Consider the following 25,010-nt stretch of genomic DNA (forward strand, 5'->3'; position numbering starts at 1 on the left):
TTGGGGCTAGGCCACTGCCCAGCTCACCCCACATGGCCAGATCAGGCCCTGCCTCACTGTCCAAGTGAAGTGCCAGATTGCAACCTCCTGGCCGGATCTGGCCCACAGAATGACTGAGTACCATCCATCTGGCCCAAAGGAGAAAAGGGGTTGGGCAACACTGCTTCAGAGCTTTTTGATCCAAGTATCTCCTCACAGTGGAAATGAGAAATAGCAGCTATTCTTGTTTAAGGTTACAAATCAGTTTGGTCACCTTTTAGCATACAAAATCTTCTATTTGTTAGAAAGATCTATAGTTTGGTGACTCAGCATTTTATTTTTGCTTGTAATGTATAGCCAATTTGATTTTGGATGACTGAGTACTTAATGCTTCAGATTTATTGCTGATTTTCAGTCGTTTGAAAACTTAGACAGAAGAACAGCAAATACCTCTTGCACCTTTCTTTCGTGTACAACACTTTATATTATTGGATTAAGTTTTTAAAATCTGCAATTACTGGGACTTCGTTTTAAGAAAATCTCTTCTCTTCAGGGAAATAGTTTGGGCTGGGTTGGGTCTGTGTCTTTTTCTGATCTGTTTTGCAAAGATTTTTTCAAGCGTTGCTGGGGCCTGTCACCTGTAATCATAAGACTGTCTTCAGTTCTTACTGGAAGAGTAGATCACAGCAGAAGAGTTTTTTTTTGTGGGGGGTTCCGCCCCCCACAACACATTTGGAGACATGGGAGTTATTAGAAATGAAGCTCCTGCACAGCCGTTTTTATCTGTTGAATTTAGTTTACAGAGGAAGTCTGTCTACTTGCTACCATAATAGAGAGGCATAGAAAGGACATGACTTGTCCATGCAGGCCAGTATCAGAGTTGGGAATAGAATTCAAGTTTCTTGAGAACCAGTCCAGTGCTGTAGTCCCCAGCCAACCCTAATTTCTAAATGAGGGTTCTGGGAACACAGGATTTGGCAAAATTGTAGAGACAGAGGGCTGGAAGGGACCTCAAGAAGTCATCTAGACCAACCCCCTGCCAGAGCCAACCCGAGCAGGGTGTGGGGCCTGGGGCAAATCAGCTCGTGTGGGGCTCTGCCCCCCGCTCCGATCCCGCACACCCTGGATGTGAAGAAGTTGCCACCAGTGGCGGGGTGCGGGGGGTAGGAAGCGCCCAGATGCAGAGCCAGTGGCAGTGGCTCAGGGTCACCATGGCCACACCACCTGGCTCCACAGGGCCCGGGGCAGTCTTTCCTTTGAGATGGGCTTCAGGCAGTTTTCTGGACTGGGTAGTTAAGTTACGACTTGAGTCCAGAGCTGATCAGAAGTAAGGTCTGGATGCCGTGGCACCAGTGGAGAAGATCTCTTATGTCATCCAGTTGAATCAATATCAGTGTGGAATCTTTCTTTTATAATACATTTTCTAGTTTATCTGTTTAATTTTGAAAATATAAAGTTATGGAGCTTTTGGCACACTCTGCCTTCGTGTGTCTAGCTATTGGTGCTTTCCCTCATGTGCAGGTGTATTTTTTTTTTCTCTTCTGGGAGCCCAATACTACATGGAGTAGTACTGTGCACTCTGCAAGATTAGCCCTTTAATGTTTACTTGAGTTGAATATTTTAGGTGTTTTTCAGTCATGGGTACTTCATTTCTTAATCTCTGTAAATAAATCTCCCTGTACTCTTTCTCTCCCTTTTGCTGCTCTTCTGTGAACTACTTCCAGTTTAATACCTTTGGAGCAATGTGGTAGGAGAAATAAACAGTGTCAGTTGCAACTGCACCAGGGCTAGTTAAAGCCTTTGTTCTTAATTGCTCAACATTTCAGACCTTTACATTTGGATTTGAGTTCTTACTGGTATTATCTGTCTTGTAGTGATTTTTTATGGAAGCTGGAACAAAAGAATTCAAGAGGAGTATGAGGGTGTAGTAGAGAGAGAAAATATCTTTTTATTTATTATTATTTTTTAAATAGAATGGTTTTGTGACATTATTTTAAGAAGTCAGAGCATTCATAAGCTCAGCTGAGCTCCATTACTGTGCTCCTTGTTGTGGAGAACTGAAGCTAAGATTTGGCAGAGAAATGGCTCCAGGGGAGAAATACCTATGAGTGTTCTGTTGAGCATTTGTTTTAATGTGGTTGACATGTGCGCCTTTGAGAATTGCCCTTTGCACATGCACAGTGCCTTTGGCACAGGTTATTAATACATTGGGCAATGTTCCAGAGGTTGGTAGGATGCTCTGCATGTGTTTGTTCAGATGATTGTGAACTCCACCCCTGGGTTCCATGTATCCAGATCAGTAATTTCTAAACGATGGGCCTGGGAACACAGGATTTGGCAAAATCATAGAGATGTAGGGCTGGAAGGGACCTCAAGAAGTCATCTAGGCCAGTGCTTCTCAAACTATCTGATGTGGCGGACCAGCAATTTTTTTTCCAGTGGGCCAGGGACCGGTGCCCAGTTCAGCCGGTGGCAGCAACTGTGTGTAACAGCGCTACACAAATGCGCGACCGGTTGTTTTTTTCTCTTTCCTCACCTCGCACGACATGACGTCACCTAGAGTGTTGGAATGTACAAACTGTGGTGCTGTGATACATCAGTGTTATGCTTCTGAAAATATATTTCTTTCTTTCCTGGCAACTCGCTGCGGACTGGCGACTGGTGGCTCACAGATCGGCATCGGTCCGCGGAACTGATCTAGACCAGCCCCCTGCCCAGAGCTGACCCGAGCAGGGTGTGGGGCCCAGGGCAAATCGGCTCACGCGGGGCCCTGCTCCCACTTTGATCCCTTGCACCCTGGATGTAAAGAAGCCACTACCAGTGGCAGGGGCGGGTGGGGGGGGTAGCGAGCGTCCGGATGCAAAGCCAGCAGTGGCGGCTCAGAGTCACCATGGCCACACCACCCAGCTCTGTTGGGCTCAGGGCAGTCATCCTGATTCCCACCCCACCCCACCCCCTCTTCCCACCCCAGGACAGCCCTGCCTCTGCCTAAGGCAGGATCATCCCTATCCAAACCATCCTGTAAAAATCCATTGTCTAACCCAGGGGTTGGCAATGTTTTTGGGCAGGGTGCCAAAAACACCTGCAACTTCAACTTGTAAGATGTTGGAGTGCCAGGGGCAGATGGTGGGGGAGCCATGAAGGGCCTGATCCTTGTTGTGGCTGTGTAGACCCGGCCCCTTCCCCACCATCCACCCAGAGGCATGCGTGCAAGTAAAATGTCTTTGAGTGCTACACTGGTACCCGTGCCAGGGGTTGCCTACCCCTGGTCTAACCTCTTAGCCAAACCACAGTCAACCTTGACATAGCACAAGATGTAACATCTGAACCTGATATGAGGTAGAGCAAGGGCACAACAGCAGACAACATCGTGTGCGTCTGTGAAGGTTGTTAATATGCTCTCAAGAGATTCCAGGAAGAGGGTTATTCCCCCCCCAGTACAGAAGAAGGCAAACACCCCCCCCACCCCCCCATTTAGTAACTCATTTGACCTTGAGCAGAGGGGCAAGACTCTGTAGCCAGGAACCTCCAGGTTTAAGTCCCAGCAGGAACATTGGCACACCCCAGTCCCAATCTGCAGCCAGTGCTGCAGCCAACACCCTGTGCTTCTGAGGAAGGCCTAAAAAGCCCCGAAACCCTAACATGTAGCATAGAACAGAAATTCCCTCCCAACCCCTTGTGGCAACAAGCAAAGCTCAGAAAGATGAGAAAATTGATCTTTCTTTTGCAGCCTTAGCCTGTGGATAGCTGGTAAGGCCAAGGTGACAGCCCAAACGTGTCCTGGTTTTTCTTTCTTAGGTATGCATCCTCCCACTATAGGCATATAAAAAATAATTCCTTGCACTCTGCAGTCTTCCACAGAGCCTTGAGGTGGGATGACTGAGGCCCAGAGCAGTTATTTGGCTTGTTCAGGGCTATACAGTGTTGTGCCAGAGCTGGGAGTATTAATCCTGCTTGATAAATTGGAAAACCCAGACAGAAAATGTGCCTGATCTACCTGACTTGCTCTCTGGGGTTCTGTGAAGAGCCTTGTTATAATCTTGGAGAGGATCTGACAGCAATGTGCTGAGTGAAACTGGGTAAGTCAGGATTATATCTAGTCTTGTGCTAACTCAGCAGAGCTAATTAGCCTGAGCACAGCGTCACATGAACACTGCTATATTTTTTCAGTTCAGGAATTAGCATCTAGAGAGCTAGTTGCGATCTCTCTAAACAGCACTGCCTTACAGTGTGCAGACATACTCTTAGTAACTTCTCTGTATATCTGTTACATGATATTTAATACAAGACTTCTCATTAGCTGTGAAGATATTGTAAACTTTTATCTCTTGGGATGTTAGGAAAAACGTTCTCGCTAGAAGACTGATGAAGCACTGGAACAGGTTACTTAGAGAGGTGGTGGAATCTCCATCCTTGGAAGTTTTTAAGGCCCAGCTTGACAAAGTCCAGGCTGGAATGATCTAGTTGGGGATGGTTGTGCGTTGAGCAGAGGGTTGGGCTAGATGACCTCCTGAGGTCCCTTCCAACCCTCATTTTCTATGATTCTATGATCTTGTACCTGGGTTAGTCATTATAGACAGAAAAATTACCCAGAGTTCGCCCATGTGTTGCAAGTACCCTTACAGCATAGCTAAATTTAGTTATGTTCTAAAGAACAAACTGAAGATGTACTTGGAATCATAGAGAGGTAGGACTGGAAGAGAACCATCAGAGGTCATCTAGTCCAGCCCTCTGCCAGAGGCAGGATCATATCCAAACCATCCTATACAAATCCTTTATCTAACCCAGGGGTGTCAAATGTACAAATAAAAGGGTGGATCTGCTCTGGAGAGCCATATGATCCAACCTGTGGTTCTAGAACTGCACCTTGGGCTGCATGCAGTGTGCAGAGCCAGTCTGGCATATGTGCTGGAACCGAAGCAGCAGGTTCTGCATGTAGCCCAGGGTGGCCAGCACAGGGCAAGCTCTGCATACTGCACCACACTGGACCAGTCCCTGAATGCTGGCTCCAGGGTTGGTCTGGATCAAGCCATGCCGGAACCAGCACAACACTGCGTGTATTGTGCACCCCGAGCTGGCCCCCTGGGCTGCATACTGCATACCCCACTGCTCTCGTCTTGTGTGCTAGCTCCAGCACAGCCTGATCTGGACCAGCCTCAGAGCCAGCACTCCTGGGCTGGTCCAGCATGGCACAGAATGCAGCATATCCCCCATGCTGACCCCCTAGGCTGCATGTTGTACCCTCAGTGCCAGTTCCAGTTCCCATGCCACCTGGAGCAAAGGCCCTGAGCAGGGCTGCTGCATGCAGCATTCTGCTGGATGGCCCTGCACTCTGGCAGGGCTGCTCCGGCCTACTGACTGATCCAGCAATGTTCATCTGGTCCGTGGAGCCAGATCAGTTTGACACCCCTGGTCTAACCGATTAGTAGAACTATATGGTCAATCATGACATAGCTGCAAGACGCAACACCCTAAATTGCACAGGTAAGGCAGGGGGACAGTGGCAGCCAATGTTCTGTTGCTGCAAGGTTTGTTAAAATACACTCAGGAGAGCCAAGAGGGCCTGCTACAGAGGAGGGCAGCCCCTCCCCATAATTTGTACCAATCTGACCATGGGTTAAACTTACTTCCTGACTGCACGTATGGCAACTGGACTGACCATGAGTGGAGAGGAAAGACCCTCTAACCAGGAACCTCTGGTTTTAAGTCTTAACAAGAGTGCCAGTGCACCCATCAAAATACCCAGTCTTGGTTGCAGCCAACACTTAGTGCTTCCAGGGAAGGCAAAACTCCACCCTGCCACCTCTCCTTCTCTCCTCCCCCCCCCCCCCCCCCCCCGGGTGTAGCAACAAGGGGGAAAATTCCTTCCAAGACCCTTGTGGAATCTGGCAAAGCCAAGAGGCATGGAAAATACCCTACAAAAGCAGGAGATCATATGAAATGTACTCTCTTAGTGTAATTGGAAATGCACAGTGTCCTGTTTTTCAGGTTCTCGAGAAGACCTCTACAGAGAGTTTTCCATGGGGGTATGACCAATCATGTATATTTCTGCAAAGAGAAATTTCCTCCATAAAACTCCCCTTCCACATATTCAAGCACTAAAGAGGGTCATTTGTCACTGGATTAGAATCTAAGCATTTGACCTTGTTTTCATAGGCATGTGTCTTTTTGAGAGAGTGTGTGTGTGTTTTCACCATCTCTTTTTTTCTGATGTTTGTGTAAGAGCAGTAAGGTTAGTAGCTTCTACTTTTGAAAGTCCTGGTCCTTTTTATTTTTTTAATCTGTAGGGCAGTGCTGTTCTATTTTTAAAGCTTTGATATGTTGAGTGCTTGTGCGTCAGCAAAGTGTCCGTTTCCTTTCTTTAGGAATTCAAGGGTGATTATTTATAAATCCTTGCAGAACAAGTTATTGTTCTTTTTTAGCTTTTAAATTGGCTGTATTGAAGAGAGACTTGTCACATGAGCAGACATCCTGACTAACAGATTGTCTGTATTTTTACACACACACACACACACACACACACACACACACACACACACACACACACACGTTGCAAATTTTATTAGGATGGGATCAGAAACTAAAGGAAGAAAGAAAGTTAGAAGAAAGCATGGAAACACTGATCGGGGTGTTCTGTTGGGGCCAAGGACTTCCTGGTCTTTTTTGTTTAGAGCAGTGATTTTCAGTTTAGTTTAGTTTTTTAAACTAAAGGCCCCCTCAGAAAATGTCAACTTTTAGCTTTCACTTGCTTTTGGACGACAGAAAAATAATAGAGCAATTCTTTTGTTGCAAAAAATGTAAAGGACCACAACAGGTCAGAATATTTTTCACACTGGATTTCTCAACCACAGAACCCCAGTTGAAAATCACTGGTTTAGAGTTTGAGAAGTGTAGGTTGTTTAGTGTCAAGAAGACAGAAAGTAAGGAGGACTGGGATGATATATGCAAAATAATAAAAGGAATAACAAGAAAGCCAGGCTTTCTTATTTACCTTCTCTTTTATGCAATTACAGAAGGCTATTCAGTAAAGCTAAGTAATGCATCTAGATGAGATGCAGGGAAATAGTCTATTACATAATTGCCCTATGCAACACATTACTGTATTAGTGAGGCCAAGAAAGTATTGGGTATCTATGTAGGTAATGAGTGTAAAAGAACTCCCTCCCAGCCTCCTCACCTTTTAGGGTTGTCTTTTCCCCTCTTCTCTCCCTCTCCCTTTCTGCCCATGTGTCTGTCAACTGGTTGCTAGACAACCACCTGGTTGCAGAGGGGATCCCCTAGGGAGGGGGAATTCTCCTCTCCCTGTGGCCAGGTCTATTGTTAAATTTCCCGCCTTTGGCCTGGGAGGGCAGTCCTATTCCTCAAGGTTAGAGCAACATTACTCAAACACACAGGTCAGCATTAGCGATGCTGAGAAAATACCTGATGTTGGCTGGATCCAGGTGGTGAGGTCAGGAGGGCTATTTAAGAGGGTCCCTCCAGAAAGAAGACAGGCAGACATTTTTAAAACACACACAGGAGCATGGACCTCCACAGCTCTTTCTCACTCTCTGGTTGAGGAAGCGAGTAACTTACCAGAAACTTAACTTGAGGTCAGGAAGGAATTTTACTCCCTGGTCAAATTGGCGCAGACTGTGGCAGTTTTTGCCGCCTTCTTCAGCGGGGGGCATAGCTCTGAACCCAGGATTTCTTGAGCATATACTGACATTTAATGCAAACAGGACATTAGCTACTGTGGTTCCCCCTGCATTACATGTGGCAGGTTAGGATGTTAGGTCTGTGTTGTGACAGTAGTCTTATGTAGAGTTTTGATCACAGGCAAATTTAGTTGGCTGTAATCTAGTTGTGTATCAAAAAGCTGACCAGCCACTCAATTTGCTCCAGGTTGGTTTTCTTTCTATATTTTGTTATTGGCATTCCTTCCCCCCCATCCCTCTTTGATCAGTAAATCTATCTGTTTTAGTACGCCTTGCTGTGTGTGCTTAAGCAGAAAGGGACCTGCTAAGGTAGGCTCGACTATTTTACTTTTCCTCCTGCACAGGAGGCTGCTGGTGAATGCCTCAGGCTAATAGAAGCACCCTGATATAACCTGCTGGGGTTAAGCAACCCCTAGGTCTATGGGGCCTGCGTATTGCAGGCATCACAGGGCCTAGACAAAGACCTGAGTCCAAGTGGTGGCAGTGCTATTGCGGGTGTGCTCCATGAAGGGGGTTGGCCCGATGTAGGTGCCCCAGGGCAGCCCCTTGGAGCTTGGTTTTTGGTAAGGCACAGAGGCAGATAGCTCAGTGAAGGAGTGCCCTCTACTGGCCCACCACAATGAGTACATTTATTATTATCATAGAGAAATAGGGCTGAAAGTCATCTAGTCCAACCCCCTGCCTTAGATAGGATCATCCCTATCCAAACCATCCTATACAAACCATAATCTAAACCAGTGGCTATGTATAGGGGGTGCACATGCACCCCCTGAGAGTGGTGGTGCACCCTCTGACAGGCAGCGCTCCCCACTTAGGCAACGGGGGCAGGTGAGAGCACTTGTGCTCCCCTCTGCGAGTGCTGGCTAGGGAATGGGGGTACCAGGAGAAGTGCCACTAGCACTTCCCAGTTAGTGAGATTGGCCATGCCCCCCCCATCGGTGAGATCAGCTCTGGGGGGACCCCCCTCCATCACTGATTGGCCCCTGGCCTCCCTGACTTGGGTGGCACCAGTCGCCCGTGATTTAAACTACACAAGACTACTGTCAGCCCTGACACAACACAGACCTAACACCCTAACCTGCCACAGGTAATACAGGGGGAACCACGGTAGCCAATGTCCTGTTTGTATAAAGTGTCAGTATATGCTCAAGAAATCCTGGGCACAGGGCCATGCCCCTTGCTGCAGAGGAAGGCAAAAACTGCCACAGTCTGCACCAGTTTGACCAGGGAGTAAAATTCCTTCCTGACCTCAAGTATGGTGGTTGGTTTGACCCTGAGCAGAGGAGCAAGACCCTCTAGTTAGGAACTTCTGGCTTTGGTCCCACTGGGAGCATTGGCACACCCCAGTCAAAGTCCTCAGCCAGTACCCAGTGCGTCAGAAGAAAGCTTAAGATCACCCTGACACAGAAAGGAGAGGGTGGAGACGCCAGCAAAGCCCAGAAGCATGGGAAATGCCCATAGCAGAATATAGGTGTAGCTGCACCTAAATGATCCCTGATCAGTGGCTGTTCAACCTCTTCTTGAACTCCTTCAGTGATGGGGAGTCCACAACTTCTCTAGGCATGAGGGTTCCACTAGGCAGTGGAAGTCTATTCCACTGCCTTGCTGTTCTAACAGGGAAGAAGTTTTTCTGGATATCCAGTCTAAACCTACTTTGCTGCAACTTCAAGCCATTCAACCTTTTCTAACTTTTCCATGTCCTTTTTTTTAAATGGGGAGCCCAGAACTGCAACCAGTTCTCCAGATGAGGCCTAATTATTGCCAAGTAAAGAGTCACTATCACCTCCCATGTCTTACGCCTAATGCTTTTGTTGTTGCATGCCAAAACTGCATTTGCCTTTTATGTGACTGCATCACATTGCAGACTCGCATTGAGTCTGTGATCTACCAAGACTCTCGACCCCTTTTCCATAGTACTGTCGTCCAGCCAGGTGTCACCCATTTCATATTTGTGGGGGGTTTTTATTATTCCTTCCAAGGTGTAGCACCTGGCACTTGTCTGCATTGAACTTCATCCTGTTAAGTGTAGCCCAACTTTCCAATCTGTCAAGATCATTCTGAATTGTGCTCTCATCCTCCAATGTGTTGGCAGTCCTTCCCAGTTTCGTGTTGTCTGCAAACTTGCTCAAGCAGTCTGTGCCAGCATCCAAATCATTAATGAACACGTTAAACAGCACCGAACCCAGGACGGACCCCTCTGGGACTCCACTTGAAATCTCCTCCTATTCTGACATGGACCTGTTAATAATGACCCTTTGCTTGTGGCTTTTGAGCCAGTTACCTCTCTGTCTTTTAGGTTTGTCCAGCCCCCATTTCTCCAAATTTGTTATGAGGTCATACGGGACCTTGTCAAAAGTCTTGCTGAAGTCCAGGTACACTATATCCGCAGCATTTCCTTCATCCATCCAAGTAGTTACTTTATCAAAGAAGGAGATCAGGTTTGTTTGACATTATTTGTTTTTAATAAATCCATGCTGGCTACTTATGATCAGTCCCCAGATGGCTGCAAATAGCCTTCCTTAAGATACGCTCCATCAACTTCCCAGGTATTGAGGTGAGGCTAACCAGTCTGTAGTTCCCTGGGCCCTCCTTTTTGCTTTTTTTTTTCCTTCCTTTTTTCTTTTGAAGAGGGGCACTACACTGGCCCTTTTCCAGTCTCCTGGTACCTGGCCTGTCTCCCATGACTTCCTGAAGATCATTGTCAAGGGGTCTGAGATGTCCTCTACCAGTTTCTTCAGGACCCAGGGATGAAGTTTATCTGGCCTTGCTGACTTGAATTCATTCAGACCCAACAGAAGCTCTCTGACTGTCTCTTATCTCTTCCCTCAGCTTGCCCCCTTCTTTATCCAGATAATCCTTATTTGATGTTTGGCTGAAACGTCTTCGTTTTGTGAAGACTGCTGTAAAGTAGCTTTTGAGTAGTTCTGCCTTCTTTGTATCTTCAGTTAGGAGTTCCCCCTGGCTTCTTAAGAGAGGACCCACAACTTCCTTGGTCCTTCTTCTGTGGTCAGCATACTCTCAGAACCTCTTCTTGTCCTTAACGTCCTCTGCTAGGTGCAGCTTGTTCTTTACCTCCGACTTCCTGATTTTGTCCCCCCAGATCCTGGCTATTTCCTGGTATGCTTCCTTGATGACATGCCCATTCTTCCATTGCCTGTATGCTTTTCTTTTTCCTTTGAGGCATTTTAGAATCTTCTTGTAAAGCCACGTTGGTCTCTTGCCATTCCTGTTGTGCTTCCATTGTGTCAGAACAGTTTCATGTTTGGTTTCCTATACTGTGCCCCTTAGAAGCCTCAGTCCTCCTGGGTGTCTTTATTCTTCAGTCTATCCTCCCATAACACCGTGCCTATTAACTCCTTGAGTTGGATGAAATCTACCTTTTTGAAAACTAGAGTCCTAATTTTGCTAACCTTATATGCCCTGTCCCAGACTCTGGAATTCTGTCATACTGTGATTGCTTCCTCCCAAGTTACTCATTGCCTTCACATCCTCCACCAATTCTTCCCTGTTGTTCAGGACAAGATAGATGATCCCCTAGTTGTATCCTACTTTCAGGAACAGAAAGTTACCCTCCATACAAGTTAGGAACTGGCTTGACATTTTTATGTCTGGCTGCATTGTTCTTCTAGCTGAAGTCTAGAAAAGAAGTCTCTCATCCGTACCATCCCATAACTTTTAAATGACTTTGCCACCTGCTTGAAAAGTGTCTCATTCACCTCCTCTTTGTGGTTAGGTGGCTTATAAGAAATCCCCACCATTGTATCAGTGCTGCATCTTGCACCTTTCATTGTCCCCTAAATGCATTCTGTTTTGCTCTTGTCTTCCTCCTGAACCAGGGAACAAGTGTATGTGTTTTTGACATACAAGACAACACCACTACCTTTTCTCCCAGCTCTGTCCTTCCAAAGCAGAATGTGTAACCCTGATGTTGACAATCTAGTCTAAGAGCTTAGATAAGACAAACACTTAAGACTTAGATCCTCATGTAGTGTGCAAGCCTAACTTCTCAGTGGAGTTTAAAGCCAGAAGGGACCATTTTCACTCTCTGCACTGATTTTCTGGATACTATACATAGGTCCTAGGAATTCCTTGAATTAATTTATGGTGCAAGTCCAGTGGCTGTGGTTGCACTAGAGTATATGTTTTTGAAAATATTCCATCTTGATTTTAAACCACCAAAGCCTTGGGCAAATTTTCTAGTGGTCAAGAGCTAAAAATGAGCACCAGACTTCTAGCCTGGATGTCTTTAGCTTAAGCCTCCTGCTATTGAATCTTGTTACACCTTCGTCTGTGAGAAGAAAACCCTCCCTTACCAAACTTATTTTCCTGATATGCATACTTACTAATTGATCAAATTATCCCTTAATTTTCCTTTGATAAACTGACTACTTTAAGCCCTTGAAGCTTTCTGTAAAAGTGTATCTTTTTCTTCTCACGGCTCTTCTCTAAACCCTCTTTCAGTTTTCCAGTGTTCTTTGTGAACATGAGTAGCAGAAATTGAGCTGAGTGAAATGCTTTGTGTAAAAAATATTTTTAGTGAAAAATGTAGATTTAGTGATGCTGAAGCATTTCATGAGTTGTTGTCCATGTTGCTAAACAATTCAAGAAAATCAGATCTAAAAAAAATCAAAATGTTTCTGTCGGGACCGAGGGTCGGTCTGAGGCTATGGCCAGTAGCCCGGACCGTCAGATGAGGTTTTTCCACAACGGAGTAGAGTTAGGCACGGAAGCGTATTGGTTTTACAAAGAAAGCTTTACTTTCACTGCCGATGGTCACAGTGCAGGAAGGAAACTTGCTTGAGTTGCAGTTGCACACAAACAAACACAAGTGAGATCTCTTCCGAACCGCACCGAACCGAGATGAGTCATCGATGTACAACTCCACGAGCGCTTCACACGGGAGATGCGTCAAATTCTTACTATAACGGGGAGTGGCTAAGAGCTGATCAGACCTCTCTGTCCTCCAAGACACATGCGGAGTTTGCTAGGCTCCACAGCGCGCTCAGAGTTCTCCACGAGATGGTTGTGGAGTCCTCCAACTTGGGCAGAAACTGCTCTAACCTTTTATACGGCTAACGAGCCCAATGCTAGACGCCACGTAGGAATAATTTAGAATCAGCCAATAATGGGGTATGAATTTGCATATGTGGGGCAGGAACTCTTTGCACCGGGGATTTCTCTCTGCAGCTGAGAAATCCACGGTGCAAAGAAAGCTCCATGTGGCGGGAAAATTCCAATGTGCCGAGGCACTAAAAATCACTGGGTTATGACAGTTTCATTTTAGCATTTTCTAAGTGAAATGTTTTGGTTTTTATCTTCAAAATGTCTCTGTTTCAGATTTCCTTTTAAATTTATCTTTAAAAAATTGTAAAGGTCAGTGAAATGTAAGAATGAAATATTTGACCTCTTTAACTAGAACTAAAACTGGACGAGTGTAATCCAATAGCAGTCACACTAGTTATGGCATTAGAAAGTCATTATGTAACTGTCTTCTATTACGTTTCTTGCCCATTTTTTGAAAAATCATCTGGCGGTGGCTGCTATTAGAGGACTGTGGACCAGATGACTCGCTAAAAGAATGGTGTATATATTAACATGTATTTATAAAAATGCAGTTTAAAGTTACAAAAAAATTATCTACTTATTTTAATGATTTTTAACATGCAAAATTTATTTTTATTAGTAACTTCAAAATATAGCTGAAATTGATTCTAAGTCAGGAGTTGGCAACTTTTTAGAGCAGAGTGCTAGAAACACCCCAACCTCGACTTGTAAGATGTTGGCCTACCAGGGGCGGATGGTGGCCTGAGCCATCCCTAGTGGGGGGGTGAGCGGGGCAGCTGCCCCAGACCCTGTGCTTTAGGGGGGCCCCGTGGACAGTGCCGTACAGGCCCTGCTGCATGCTGCTGGCTCTGTGCTCGGACCACTCACCACCCCTCCCTTCCCCGGCCCTGCACAGGCTGATATGCCCTGGGCCCCACAAGTGGAATGGCTCTGATGGGAGGGGAGCTGCAAGGGGCCCCCTCCTTGTGGCAACTCAGCCCTGGCCCCTTCCCCACTGTCTGCCTGGAGGCGCGTGTATACCCGCCACCAGCAAGGAGCCTGGCTGGGGCTCTGCAGATCTCAGTGCAGCTCCTTGCAGCCTCCCCATCACCTACTGTGAGCAGCCTGGGCTCTGTGGTGAGTGACAGGGGCTTGGCCAGAGCCTGGCTGTGGCAGGCAGCTGAGAAGCTGCAAGCCAATGCACTAAGGTCTGCAGAGCCCCAGGCTGGCTTGTTGCTGATGGCAGGTGCACACATACCTCAGGGGAGCAGCAAGGGGGTCAATCCTTATTGTGGCAGTGCAGCCCAAGCGCCTTCTCCACCGTATAAAATACCTTCGCATACCATACTCTGGCATGTGTGCCAGGCGTTGCCAACCCCTGTTCTAAGACATGTACCTTGTATTGCCATTCCAGGAAGTTCAAAATTGTTACTAAAATAACAATGAAATTGTTGAGTATGCTATACAGCGTGTTGACTTAGTAGTCCTAGCATCAAGTACACTTGGGTTTAGAAGCTAAAGTTCATTTTAAGTTTTATTAAGTATTAGTAGTAAAGGAACTCAGTGATATGAAAGCAAAATTATTTTTTTTTTATTCCTTAGACCCCAATTTTGTTCGGACATTTCTCACAACATATAGATCCTTTTGTAAACCTCAGGAATTATTGAGTCTACTGATAGAAAGGTATGTGATTTTAACTCTTCATTTATGTAGAAATCCACATTTTTTATATAGAGTATCGATTTTTAAAGTTTATTAATTTTTTTTATTCTTAATTTATTTAACTTTTTAAAGATGGGTATAATTTGTCACCATCCTCTTAAAAGTTTTCAAAAGCAAGTGTGACAGTATAAAATCAAGTTAAAAATTATCAGCTCATATAACTTGATGACGCTCCATTGAAATAAGTGGACTTTATGTTTAGGATCTGGCTCCCAAGCAATGTTCCCTTTAAGGAGCAGCAGTCCATGAGCGCGCTGCCTCTGTCCATGAGTGTGCCACCTCGGTCTGGCATGGGACATTTACCGAAGGGGGCTGGGGCCCGGAGGCTGGAGCCAGGGGCTAGGAGCTGGGGCCAAGGGCCAGGGACTGGAGCCAGGGACCAGGGGCTGGACCTGGAGCCTGGCATGGGCTCCCCGACTCCGGGGAGGTGCTTTGCTTCCCCGCATCAGGGCCAGGGAGTGGAGCACTTCCCCAGAGCCAGCGGAGCTCACCCGCCCCCGGCCTCCCCCCCTCCCTTGCCTCACCGGAGGGAGGAGCCGCTGCCTGCCCCAGTGAGGCTCCGCCAGCTCTGGGACACTGCTTCTCTCTCCGGCCCTGATGCCACACGCCTCCTCACTCCCTGACGTGACATGGGGGAGAGGAGCAGTGTCCTGGAGCTGGCGGAGCCTCACTCGGGGCAGGCAGCGGCTCCTCCCCGAGGTGAGGCAAGGCAGGGATGGAGGCTGGGGCGGGGGGCTGGTGCGGGCTCCGCCGGCTACGGGGAAGTGCTCCGCTCCCCAGCCCTGATGCGGAGGAGCAGAGCACTTCCACAGAGCCAGCGGAACCCGTGCCAGGCTCCTGTCTCAGCCTCTCCTGGTGCGCGACCTTGAAAAGGCTATGCATGGCCACACTTCTAGTTGTGCGTGGCCACGCACTTTCAAGGGAACCTTGCCCCCAAGTTATTATCGTTCTGGAATCTGTATTAGCAAATACTGTAAAAGTAAGTGCAGTTCCACTCTTTTTCATGTTGTGATATAAACCTGTTTTGGTTTTTTTTTTTAGATGAGCAGGGCAGGGTTTGTGCAGTGTCAAAGTCAAAGCTGCCTTTCACTGAATCAGAAACTTCACTGTTACGTTAATTGTTCTGAGCAATTGTAACAGTGAAGGATTTGCTCCCATCTACCTAATTTTCATTAAAGTTTTGCTTCTCTTTGTTTGCTCCGTCTGTGCTAGGTTTGAAATTCCAGAGCCTGAGCCAACGGCAGCTGATCGTATGGCTATGGAGAATGGAGACCAGCCTCCCAGTGCAGAGTTAAAGCGGTTTAGAAAAGAATACATACAACCAGTACAGCTGCGGTAAGTATTGCAGAAAAGCTGCAAATTCCAGAGGTAGGAATGTCATGAGCCACTAATAATGATAACAGTAGGGAGGGAGGACTTGTATCTAACTTATATCCCCTTGCATGCAAACCTAGGTCTGTTTCTTCATTCTGTACCCAAGAACTACCATATTTCTTTCTTTGTATTTGGTAGCTCATTAGATGATAATTTTTTTTTAAAAGAGGAAAATTAAGTTCTTGTTAGTAGAGTTATTTGCAGGTACACTTTCCCTATGATCTAGAGTCATTCTGAAGATATGTAGAGCTGTAGATACAGTAATTTAGTGGTCAGCTATTTTAACCTCATTCCCCAAGACTCTTTGTTGACTTAAGCTCAGGACCTCCAGAATGGGAAGTCAGAGGCAAACCCTGTGCCAGATTCTAGAATTGCTACATTACAAATTAGGCACTAGTGTTCTCTAAGGGGCCTTCTGAAATCTATGCCTTTGACTTGAGGTAATGTGTTTGGAAGACATTCCAAGTAACGTTTCTTTTCTAAATGATGGCATTATTCTGAGCTTTGAGACACAACTGTGTAAGGCGGATAATCAGCATCTTGGAATTTATTGTTAACATGTACTGTGAAACGTAAACTGTACTTCAGCTGTTTGATCCACTAATCTACTCACTTCAGCATGGGTTGGCCATGCTAGGCACTGTCAGATGGCAGAGTTAAAATCTCTCCCAAAATATTTACAATTTCTCCTTTTAATACTGTAGAGTCTTAAATGTATGTCGGCATTGGGTGGAACACCACTTCTATGACTTTGAGAGAGATGTTGAACTTTTGCAACGATTGGAAGAATTCATTGGGACAGTAAGAGGTATTTATGATTGCAGTGAATATCAGTTTAAAACAAAAGTTGAGTCTTACACATCTTTATGTGGTGATACTTCCTTATGGTTGTGGGATAAAGAAAAGAGAAAAAAATGACTACTCCTAATGACTTCCGTTCTGTAACATAGTGTAAATGGATCATTTAAACAGAAAAATTTATTTCTATTCATAGTCAGAACAATGGATTATGTCTTCATTGACTCTGGTTGACATGGTTCTAGGTGTATTGTAAATGGATTAATATAAATGAAAATTGGCAATAACTGAGTGGCTAGTTTTAAGAACCAAATGGAATAGTCTTTTTTGGTAATCACCTACTTAAATTATAGTTGGATGTAACTTGCATAAAACTTTAATTGCAAAACACCTTATTTGCTGGAGCCAGAGGTCTCCAACTGATTTGCATTGTGAACCATATCTGGAGAAACTGTCATAGGCCAGCTTATCCCTCCAGTTCATGGTTATGCAGCAAACCTTTCCCGTTCATTTGTAGTAATGAGTATGGCAGCTGCAGCAGTTGCATACAGGGAAAGGTAAAATGTGGAAAGTATTTAATGTATATTTAGTGCATATAGTTTATTATAGTATAATATATTTAGCAGCTGAAAATGGGAGAGTGAGTACCAGCTTTCTGTGGACCATCAGCAAATTATCTGTAGATTGGGCAATTTGGAAAACTAGTCTGGTGCATACAACATAAGAATCGGGGGTTAAGGACTTCAAAGGCTCAATTAATTATCCCATCAACTTCATGCATGAAATGCCCTTGCATATGAAGCTAACAGGATAATTGGGCCCCTGAGTACTTTTTCCTGCCTTTTCAGGGAACCACTGTTCAGCTTTTGGCAAGTGATACCTCCATGTACCTCAGCTTGTCCATCTGCAACAAAATTAAACTCTGTTCAGTGCATACCTAAGGGCCTTGAGACGTAACGATTTGGGAGTGTTTTCAGGACCTCAGGAAAACCTGTTTTCTACTATTGAAGTACAAAGTGCTACGTGTTATTTATTTTGTTGAGTAAATCTAGAGACTTAAAAAGTACATTGGCTTCTTTAGTCATTCATAGAATGAAGAGGTAAATAAATGCTGATGTTGTTTCTCTATGCCAGGTAAAGCTATGAAGAAATGGGTTGAATCAATCACAAAGATAATCCACCGGAAAAAGCAGGCACAAGCCATTGGGCCAAGTCACAATATTACTTTTGAAAGCTCACCTCCTGCAATTGAGTGGCATATTAGCAAACCAGGACATATAGAGACTTTTGACTTGCTCACTTTGCACCCAATAGAAATTGCTCGACAGCTCACTTTACTCGAGTCAGATCTTTACAGGTAATTGTTAGAAAACTAAATGTACCATGTGATACTATGGCACAAAGCAACAAATATTTCCTAATTTGAAATGTCCTTTGTAGGCCTTTATGGAGCAGGGCTAGTGGTACAGCCCCTTGATCTATATGGTATTTTAGTTGTTGGCTATGCAGCAAAGGATTCTAAAGATGAATCACAAAGCAAAAGTATCTGTGTATATCATGGTTTCCAATATATCCAAGCACGGGTAACCAGTGTCTACTATCAACTGAACTGTACAGCAGAAGAACACCTCCTGATACCTTCAGAATTGGCAGACCTTTGAGAAACATGAAAACCACTTCAGCCATTTTTCTTCATACCCTGGGGCACCTATATATGTGCTGGATGTGTGCTCTGAAGCACGCTAATTAGCACGCATCAGAGCAGGCTCAATTAGCCGAGCATGCTAATTAACACGCTCCGGCAACCTCCACATTGCATGTATTCAGCATCCCTACGCTTCAAAATGGTGGCAGGAAAAAAGCTCCTCAAACAAGCTGTACTTAAAGTGCCCCCACTGCCATTTTGAAGTGCAGAACACTAAATACACATGACGCTCCAGGGACTTTTAATTAGAGTGGTTCCCAAGAGCTGCTCTAATTAAAGCACCCCTCCCCCATCCCAGAGGACATGTAAAGATGCTTCTGATTTTATGTGAAGTGTTGTGGCTACAGGAACCCATGGACATTAGGAGGTCACATCTCATTAGGGTGAATAAGATTTAGATTTCATTCTTCATTTTGTTGAATGGAAATGATTTTTAATATGCTCAGTGGTATATTTTGTTGATATACAGTGTGATGTAAACAAGAATACTAGTTTTATTTATGCAGTTAGAATTCTGATACGGTTGATAGTAGTCACTACTTAGCCAAGTTATTTTTTTCAAGTAGTCATCCTGTAATAATTTAAATCCATCAATTAAGATGTTTTTAGAATAATAGCTTTTGTTAAAAACTGGATATTATTGTATTTTTTTAATTTGGTTTTGGTTTTTATAGAGCTGTACAACCATCAGAGCTTGTGGGAAGTGTGTGGACAAAGGAAGATAAAGAAATGAATTCTCCCAATCTTCTCAAAATGATAAGACACACTACTAATCTCACCTTGTGGTTTGAAAAGTAAGTCATTGTCTTAAATCTCTGTTTCTGGACTTTAAATGACATTGTGGTCCTTTCAGATGCTTCCCAAGAGGTAACGAGGGAGAAAGTGTTTGAGAGGACCCCCTTACTGGGGGAATGGCTAAGTGCTGCAGTTTGGCTTTCCAGCTCTTTTCAACTGAGAAATAGGACTTGCCTTGTTACAGATATTTCTAAAACTGTCCTGTTACTTTGAAAGTTTTGTTGGATCGGTTGAAACATTTCAGGATGGTAAACTTTGTGCTATAACTTAATTATTGTTTTTGCAAAATTATGTGTTCTGCTTGTATTCTTAGATGCATCATAGAAACAGAAAACTTGGAGGAAAGAGCAATTGTAGTAAGTCGGATAATTGAGATCCTGCAAGTTTTTCAAGAGCTAAACAACTTCAATGGTGTCCTCGAGGTTGTCAGTGCTATGAACTCCTCACCTGTGTATAGACTGGATCACACGTTTGAGGTAGGACAAGATGTTTTCAGCTTTTTCCTTACAAGCATAAAGTTAGGTCAACATCGTGTTCCTTTAGATACCTCCTTTCAGTACCATTCTGTTGTACCTGATGTTCACCGTGTCCACGTGCAGGTAATGTGCCAATCAAAAGAAACAGAACAAACTGCAAGGATTGAGGGGAAAAAGCAGAAAATGAGTGAAAGAATAAAGGAGAGAAAGGTAGATAGTAGGAAGAAAACTGTGAGAGGCAGAGTCAAAGCAGTTTCTCAAGAAGAGGAGGAGAAACTTCAATACACAGGTTCATAACTATTAAAAAATATTTAAAAGCAAATGGAAGTATATGGAGGACAAGATCTGGTTAATACTCAAAACAAAAGGAAAGATTATGGGGAAAGTAAATATATTTCTCATAGCTTATTTGTCAAAAGAAGCAAGTAGTATGGTTAAAGTTTGTATTAATAGTTTCCATAATAACTTATTTGCCTTTTGGGCTGCAATTTATATAATTTCTGACCAGAGATGAATATTTCTGGAAAGTTAAATTCTTTTAGTCACCTTGCAAGAGGCAAAGATTTCTATGGGTGATCTTTTTCATTGGATCAACTACATGGTTGGGATAGACTTAGACAAGTTCCAAATGCAGGGCATTTTTCAGGTCTGAGGAAAAAGCAGGCATGGCAAAGACTTAATCTAAGCCACTTTGGATTTTTCAGGCAAGGAAAAAAAAAAGTTTCTTAGCTTTCTTCAGCTGTTAGGCTTTTTGACTAATAGAAAAACAGTTAAAACTTTAAACTTGAATTTTGGCAAGTTTTATGCAGGTAAAACAAGCTTTGTGGAGGGTTTTTTTCTTTTCTGTAAGGTTAGTTGTAAAGTGAATTATCAGTACGTATTTGAAAATCAAATTGTGTGCCTTTCCAGGTGCATACTAAACTTCAAGTTATGACAGCAGATCTCCAGATGTAGTATCCCCAGCTATGTTTGTATTGTGAAAGCTTTGTCCTCTCAGCTGGTCCAAAGTCATGACTTAGTTCAGCCAAGGCTCTAGTGTGCATCGTAGGTTGCCCAATGTGGGCAAGCAGCTAGATTACATACCTGGGCAATAAAGCAGGAAGAGCAAATACTCTGGCAGAATAGGCACTGTACCACAAAAATAAGTGTGTTGCATATTTCTGCTTTCCCCAACGAAGGCAAAGTTCCCTACAAAGGAGTGAAGTAAAGTGTAAAGTAGAGCTGTAAATGTATTCCTGGCTTCCAGTGCAGTTGAAGATTTCAGTCTTAGGTCTCAAGCAGATTCACTGCAGACCAAGACAGGCAGACATTGAGGTACAAAAAATGACTAGCATCTTCAAGTTAGTATTCCAAGGACGCAACAGCTAATAAGTTGGGAAATAAAAATCAGATAAATGGAAAGGCATAAACAAAAAAATCAGTGTAGTTCCTGGGGAAAGTGGAGGAACCCTCTATCTGCCGACAATAGGAAATGGTCTCCTGCTGCCAGAAGGGTTCATTTGGGCTTGTCCATACTGCAGCAGCAGCATGTCCTGGCCAAGATGTTTTTAAGTGGGCATATGCCAGCCCAGAAGTTTGCTGGTGAGCCCACTCGGACAATACTGGGAGGCCACTAACAAGCATGCTAGAGACTGAGGGCTTGAAATTGGCTACAGGATTCAAACCTGGACTGGCTTCACTGACCCACTTCTGGGTTTGGAGTGTGCCTGTGGATATGGGTGAGCAGGGGCATGATGCCATCCTGGTATAGACCAGAGGTGGTCAACCCATAGCCTGCAGGCCAGATCTGGCCCATAGCACCATGTCAGCTGCTCCATGGTGCTCCCCACAAGTCCAGAAAATTTGGCAGTGGGGGAGCAGTGGCACTGCTCCTCTGCTGCTAAATTTCCAGACCCATGGGGTCATGTGCCCTGGATCCAGTGCTGATCCTAGCACTGGGGCAGAAGCTGGCAGGACCAGGCCTCTGGGGTCCAGTTCTGCAGTGCTGGGCCCCAAGGCAATTGCTTCCCCATATTTCTTCCCCGCCTTACCCTCCCTCCCCTGTCAATATAGGGGAGGAACAGCCCCAGCTGCACCCTAGTGTGAGAAACAGACAAGGGCTTTGCCATACCACACCACTCTACGGCCTCTGTTTGGCTCCTGGGCATTGCTGAGGCACTGCCCCATGGCTTGCCCTTGCCTCCCCCCACTGCTCAGATGAATGGCAGGTGGCAGTTGAAAAGCTGATATGTACAGCAACCCAGCTCTTGGCAGCACCCAGCTTTGCAAGCATAGCTCTTGGCCACAGCAGCTTCTCCTTCCATTCCCTTGCTACACAGCTGAGCAGCAAGAGGAACCAGTTTTAAAAGCCAGAGGAGTCTAGAGCCTTAGGGAAGCCTCCAAAGCCTGCCTCCCAGCCCCTTCTACCCCACCTTCTCCTCTCTCCCCTGCTGCTTAGCTGAGTGGTGGGACCAAGAGCTTCCCCTAGCACTGCTTTGGGTCAGCCTGGAGTAGTACAGGGAGAGACGGGCTGCTGTACCCCTGTGGTAAGGCTCCTGGAGCCTTGCAGTGGTATCTTAGTAGTCTTCCCCTGCCTCCAGCACTCCTCTGGGTCAGTCCATAAGAGTGCAAGGAGGGCAACTATTCTCCTGCAGGGGAGATCTGGGAGGGTTCCCACCATGGGAGGACCCCCCCCCTCCCCCCCCAGTCTCCTGATTGTGGGGGAGGGGGGGCATTCTCCTGTGGCACGAACCTTCCTTAGCTGTCTGTGACGGCTGCTGCTTGGCAGCCAGCCCCTTTCCCAGGCAGGGAGAGGGTAGGCTATCCAATTAATGAGGAGGATCCTCTAAGACAGTGGTTCCCAATCTGGTACGTGTACCACCAGTGGTACGCAGATAACAGATTTATTATACTTACTTTATATAACAAAAATTTGCTGGTAGTACTTCAGGTTGAACTGAAAAATTTGTTGGTGGCACTTAAGGTTGTATCATTTTAAATTGGTGGTGCACAATCTGTCAGAGTTTGGGAACCACGGTTCTAAGAGTTGGGGTGGCCCAGGAAGTAACCCTGCAGTGCCCCCCACCAAGCTGGAGAGCTTGCCTGTGAACTTCTCCTGCCATGGGGCTGGAAGAACATCTGTGTAAGTCAGCTCCTGGGCTATTTTTCTACCTGAATACATTTTGTTCCAGTAAAAATGAATGTCTGTAGGCAGCTAAGGCCTCTGAATCCTTCCCTAGCTAACTGGGCTGTTTGTGTTTCCCTGTGCCAATGAGATTCAACCAGGAAATGCTCTCTGGCCCAGTTTAGTGAGGGCTGTTCATATAAGATGGACTTTTCTTGCACCTGATGTTAATCCTGTTTTATAGCAGCAAGGTGAATTATCAAGGCTTTCTAATCCTTGTTATTTTTCATTAATAATATTGATGTTATACAGTATTTCTAAAACCTTTAAATTCCTTAATGACTTGTAGAATGTTGAATATTCTGCACCAATGTAGCTTTTTTCTTTATTAGTTTCCCATTTTACAGATGGGAAACTAGATAAATCACTTAACTTCTTTGGGCTTTATAGTCCCACAAGCCAGTGACATCTGTTGCTCCCAAATTCATGTTTGGCCACTGGATTACCAAGCCTTTCTAACTGACCTTTCTGTATGTCTTTTCAGCAAATTCCAAGTCGTCAAAAGAAGATTTTAGAAGAAGCTCATGAGCTGAGTGAGGATCACTATAAGAAATACTTGGCAAAACTTAGGTCTATTAATCCTCCATGTGTGCCTTTCTTTGGTAAGAAAGTTTGATTCTAGATGAGAAATATAAAAGAAATACCCTGCTTCAGTTGAAACCGGTGACAAAATTTTAATGTTTACTTTGGTGAAAAGAGGTTAAGTCTCTTTACAGAAAACCTCCAAGCTTGTTCTATTACAGAGAAGCAGTAGCCTCTTCCTCTTTAAGTTGCAACATGCTTCCCTTTATAAAAACCCTTTTTCAAAATGTTAAAACATTGGCCTGAAAAAATGGATCTGTTCAGAAAAAGTTTTTTTTTTTTTTCTCCAAACGCATGGGAGGATATTTATGCAATATCTGTGTGTGTAGGACTTTAAAAAATAACCCTGCTTTGACCAGTGTCTGTTTCAGAGAACAGGATTTTTTTCTTCCAAGGACCCTTTTGAAAAAGAAAAAATCATGGCAGTGTTGGGAAAGGAACTTTGTTCTAAGTAAAGTTCCACAGTGTTGTTTATGAAAATTGCCACTCTAAGAGAAAAATAATCTGGGAACAACCAAGGTTAAATTACGCCCAAGAGGGTGAATGTCTGTGCATGCAGTGGCTTCTCTCAGAAGAGAACATGGTCCTTCAGCATTCCTCCCTTCTCCTTCCCCCTCCCCTGCACCCTCACCTTCCTCAAGGAGACAGTGTGTTACTTGCTGCACTTTGCTGCTCCATCAGGGAGCAGAACATGTCCCCTTCACAATCTCATATCGTGCTGCATGGAAACGCTGGCTAACCCAGACTGATCATGAGCAGTTTATCAGGACTGCCGTATGCACTGCTGCCATCTTTCGCCAGGCAGACTAAGGGAGTCTGCAGAGCACACTGAAATGTGTGCACAGGGGCACCCTTCCCTCCCTCCTCCCCCAGCTGCAGTGTCAGCACTGCAAGCTCTTCACTTTTCAAGGCTTCAGCAGGTGAATGTTTGTACCTGTGGCTCTGGTTAAGTTTTCTATACCCCGCGAACAAACCTGGGAGAATTCTTCCAGATATTTGAATGTGTATACACTGCCACAGTTGACCTCTGCAAGTGCTACTTTGTATTCAGTCTCCTTCTGAGCCAGTTCACTGATAAGCAGGGATCCAGGTTTTCCATTTCCCACAGAAAAATGGAGAAAACCAAGGATTCACTGTTTTTATCGGAGAAAACATGGATTTCCCTTTTTAGAAAACATGGAACAAGCCTGCAAGAGCTGATTGCAGAAAGGGCGGGAAATCCCCAGCCCTGCCCGGAGGGGGAGGGAGAGGGAGAAAGGCAGGGCCTGAGCCTCTGAGGCACTCAAGGCTGGGCCCAGGCTCAGACTCGCCCTTTGCCCCTGGAGCCTAGAGGTAAGTGCTGCTGTGGGGCAGGACTGGGGAAGATGGTTGGGGGCTGAGGGAGCGGGAGGTGCTGCTAGACTCAGGTGGCACACCACAGCTAAGAGCAGGGCCAGGGGGTAAGGGCAGGGGTGCCCCTATGCAGGGGGCTTTGTGGGTAAGTGAAGAGGGGCATGCATGCCTGGCTGCCTGCCTGCCCAGGGGAGGGGGACAAGGAGGCTGGCATGCAGCCAGCTGCACAGCTCCATGGCCAGCTCTGCAGTGGTGGCAAGGGATGGGGAGGCTCACACGTGGTAGCCGCTGCCACTTACCTGCAGGTCCATGCCAGCGATAACAGCCGCCGCCCACAAAACTT

General features: G+C 45.3%; 1 protein-coding gene across 2 annotated transcripts in view; it reads left to right on the forward strand.

The window, feature by feature from the left end:
- SOS1 (SOS Ras/Rac guanine nucleotide exchange factor 1) overlaps positions 1–25,010 on the forward strand; it is a 67,454-nt gene that overhangs the window by 29,443 nt on the left and 13,001 nt on the right. For both annotated transcript variants that reach the window (XM_025205704.1, XM_025205705.1), the window contains 7 exons: positions 14,322–14,403; positions 15,655–15,777; positions 16,521–16,624; positions 17,749–17,971; positions 18,994–19,113; positions 19,428–19,590; positions 23,238–23,355. In XM_025205704.1, coding sequence (XP_025061489.1) covers positions 14,322–14,403; positions 15,655–15,777; positions 16,521–16,624; positions 17,749–17,971; positions 18,994–19,113; positions 19,428–19,590; positions 23,238–23,355 — 933 coding nt within the window. The remainder of the gene's footprint in view (positions 1–14,321; positions 14,404–15,654; positions 15,778–16,520; positions 16,625–17,748; positions 17,972–18,993; positions 19,114–19,427; positions 19,591–23,237; positions 23,356–25,010) is intronic.

Source organism: Alligator sinensis, unplaced genomic scaffold (genome assembly GCF_000455745.1).
Source record: "Alligator sinensis unplaced genomic scaffold, ASM45574v1 scaffold794_1, whole genome shotgun sequence".
NCBI classification, from domain to species: Eukaryota; Metazoa; Chordata; order Crocodylia; family Alligatoridae; genus Alligator; species Alligator sinensis.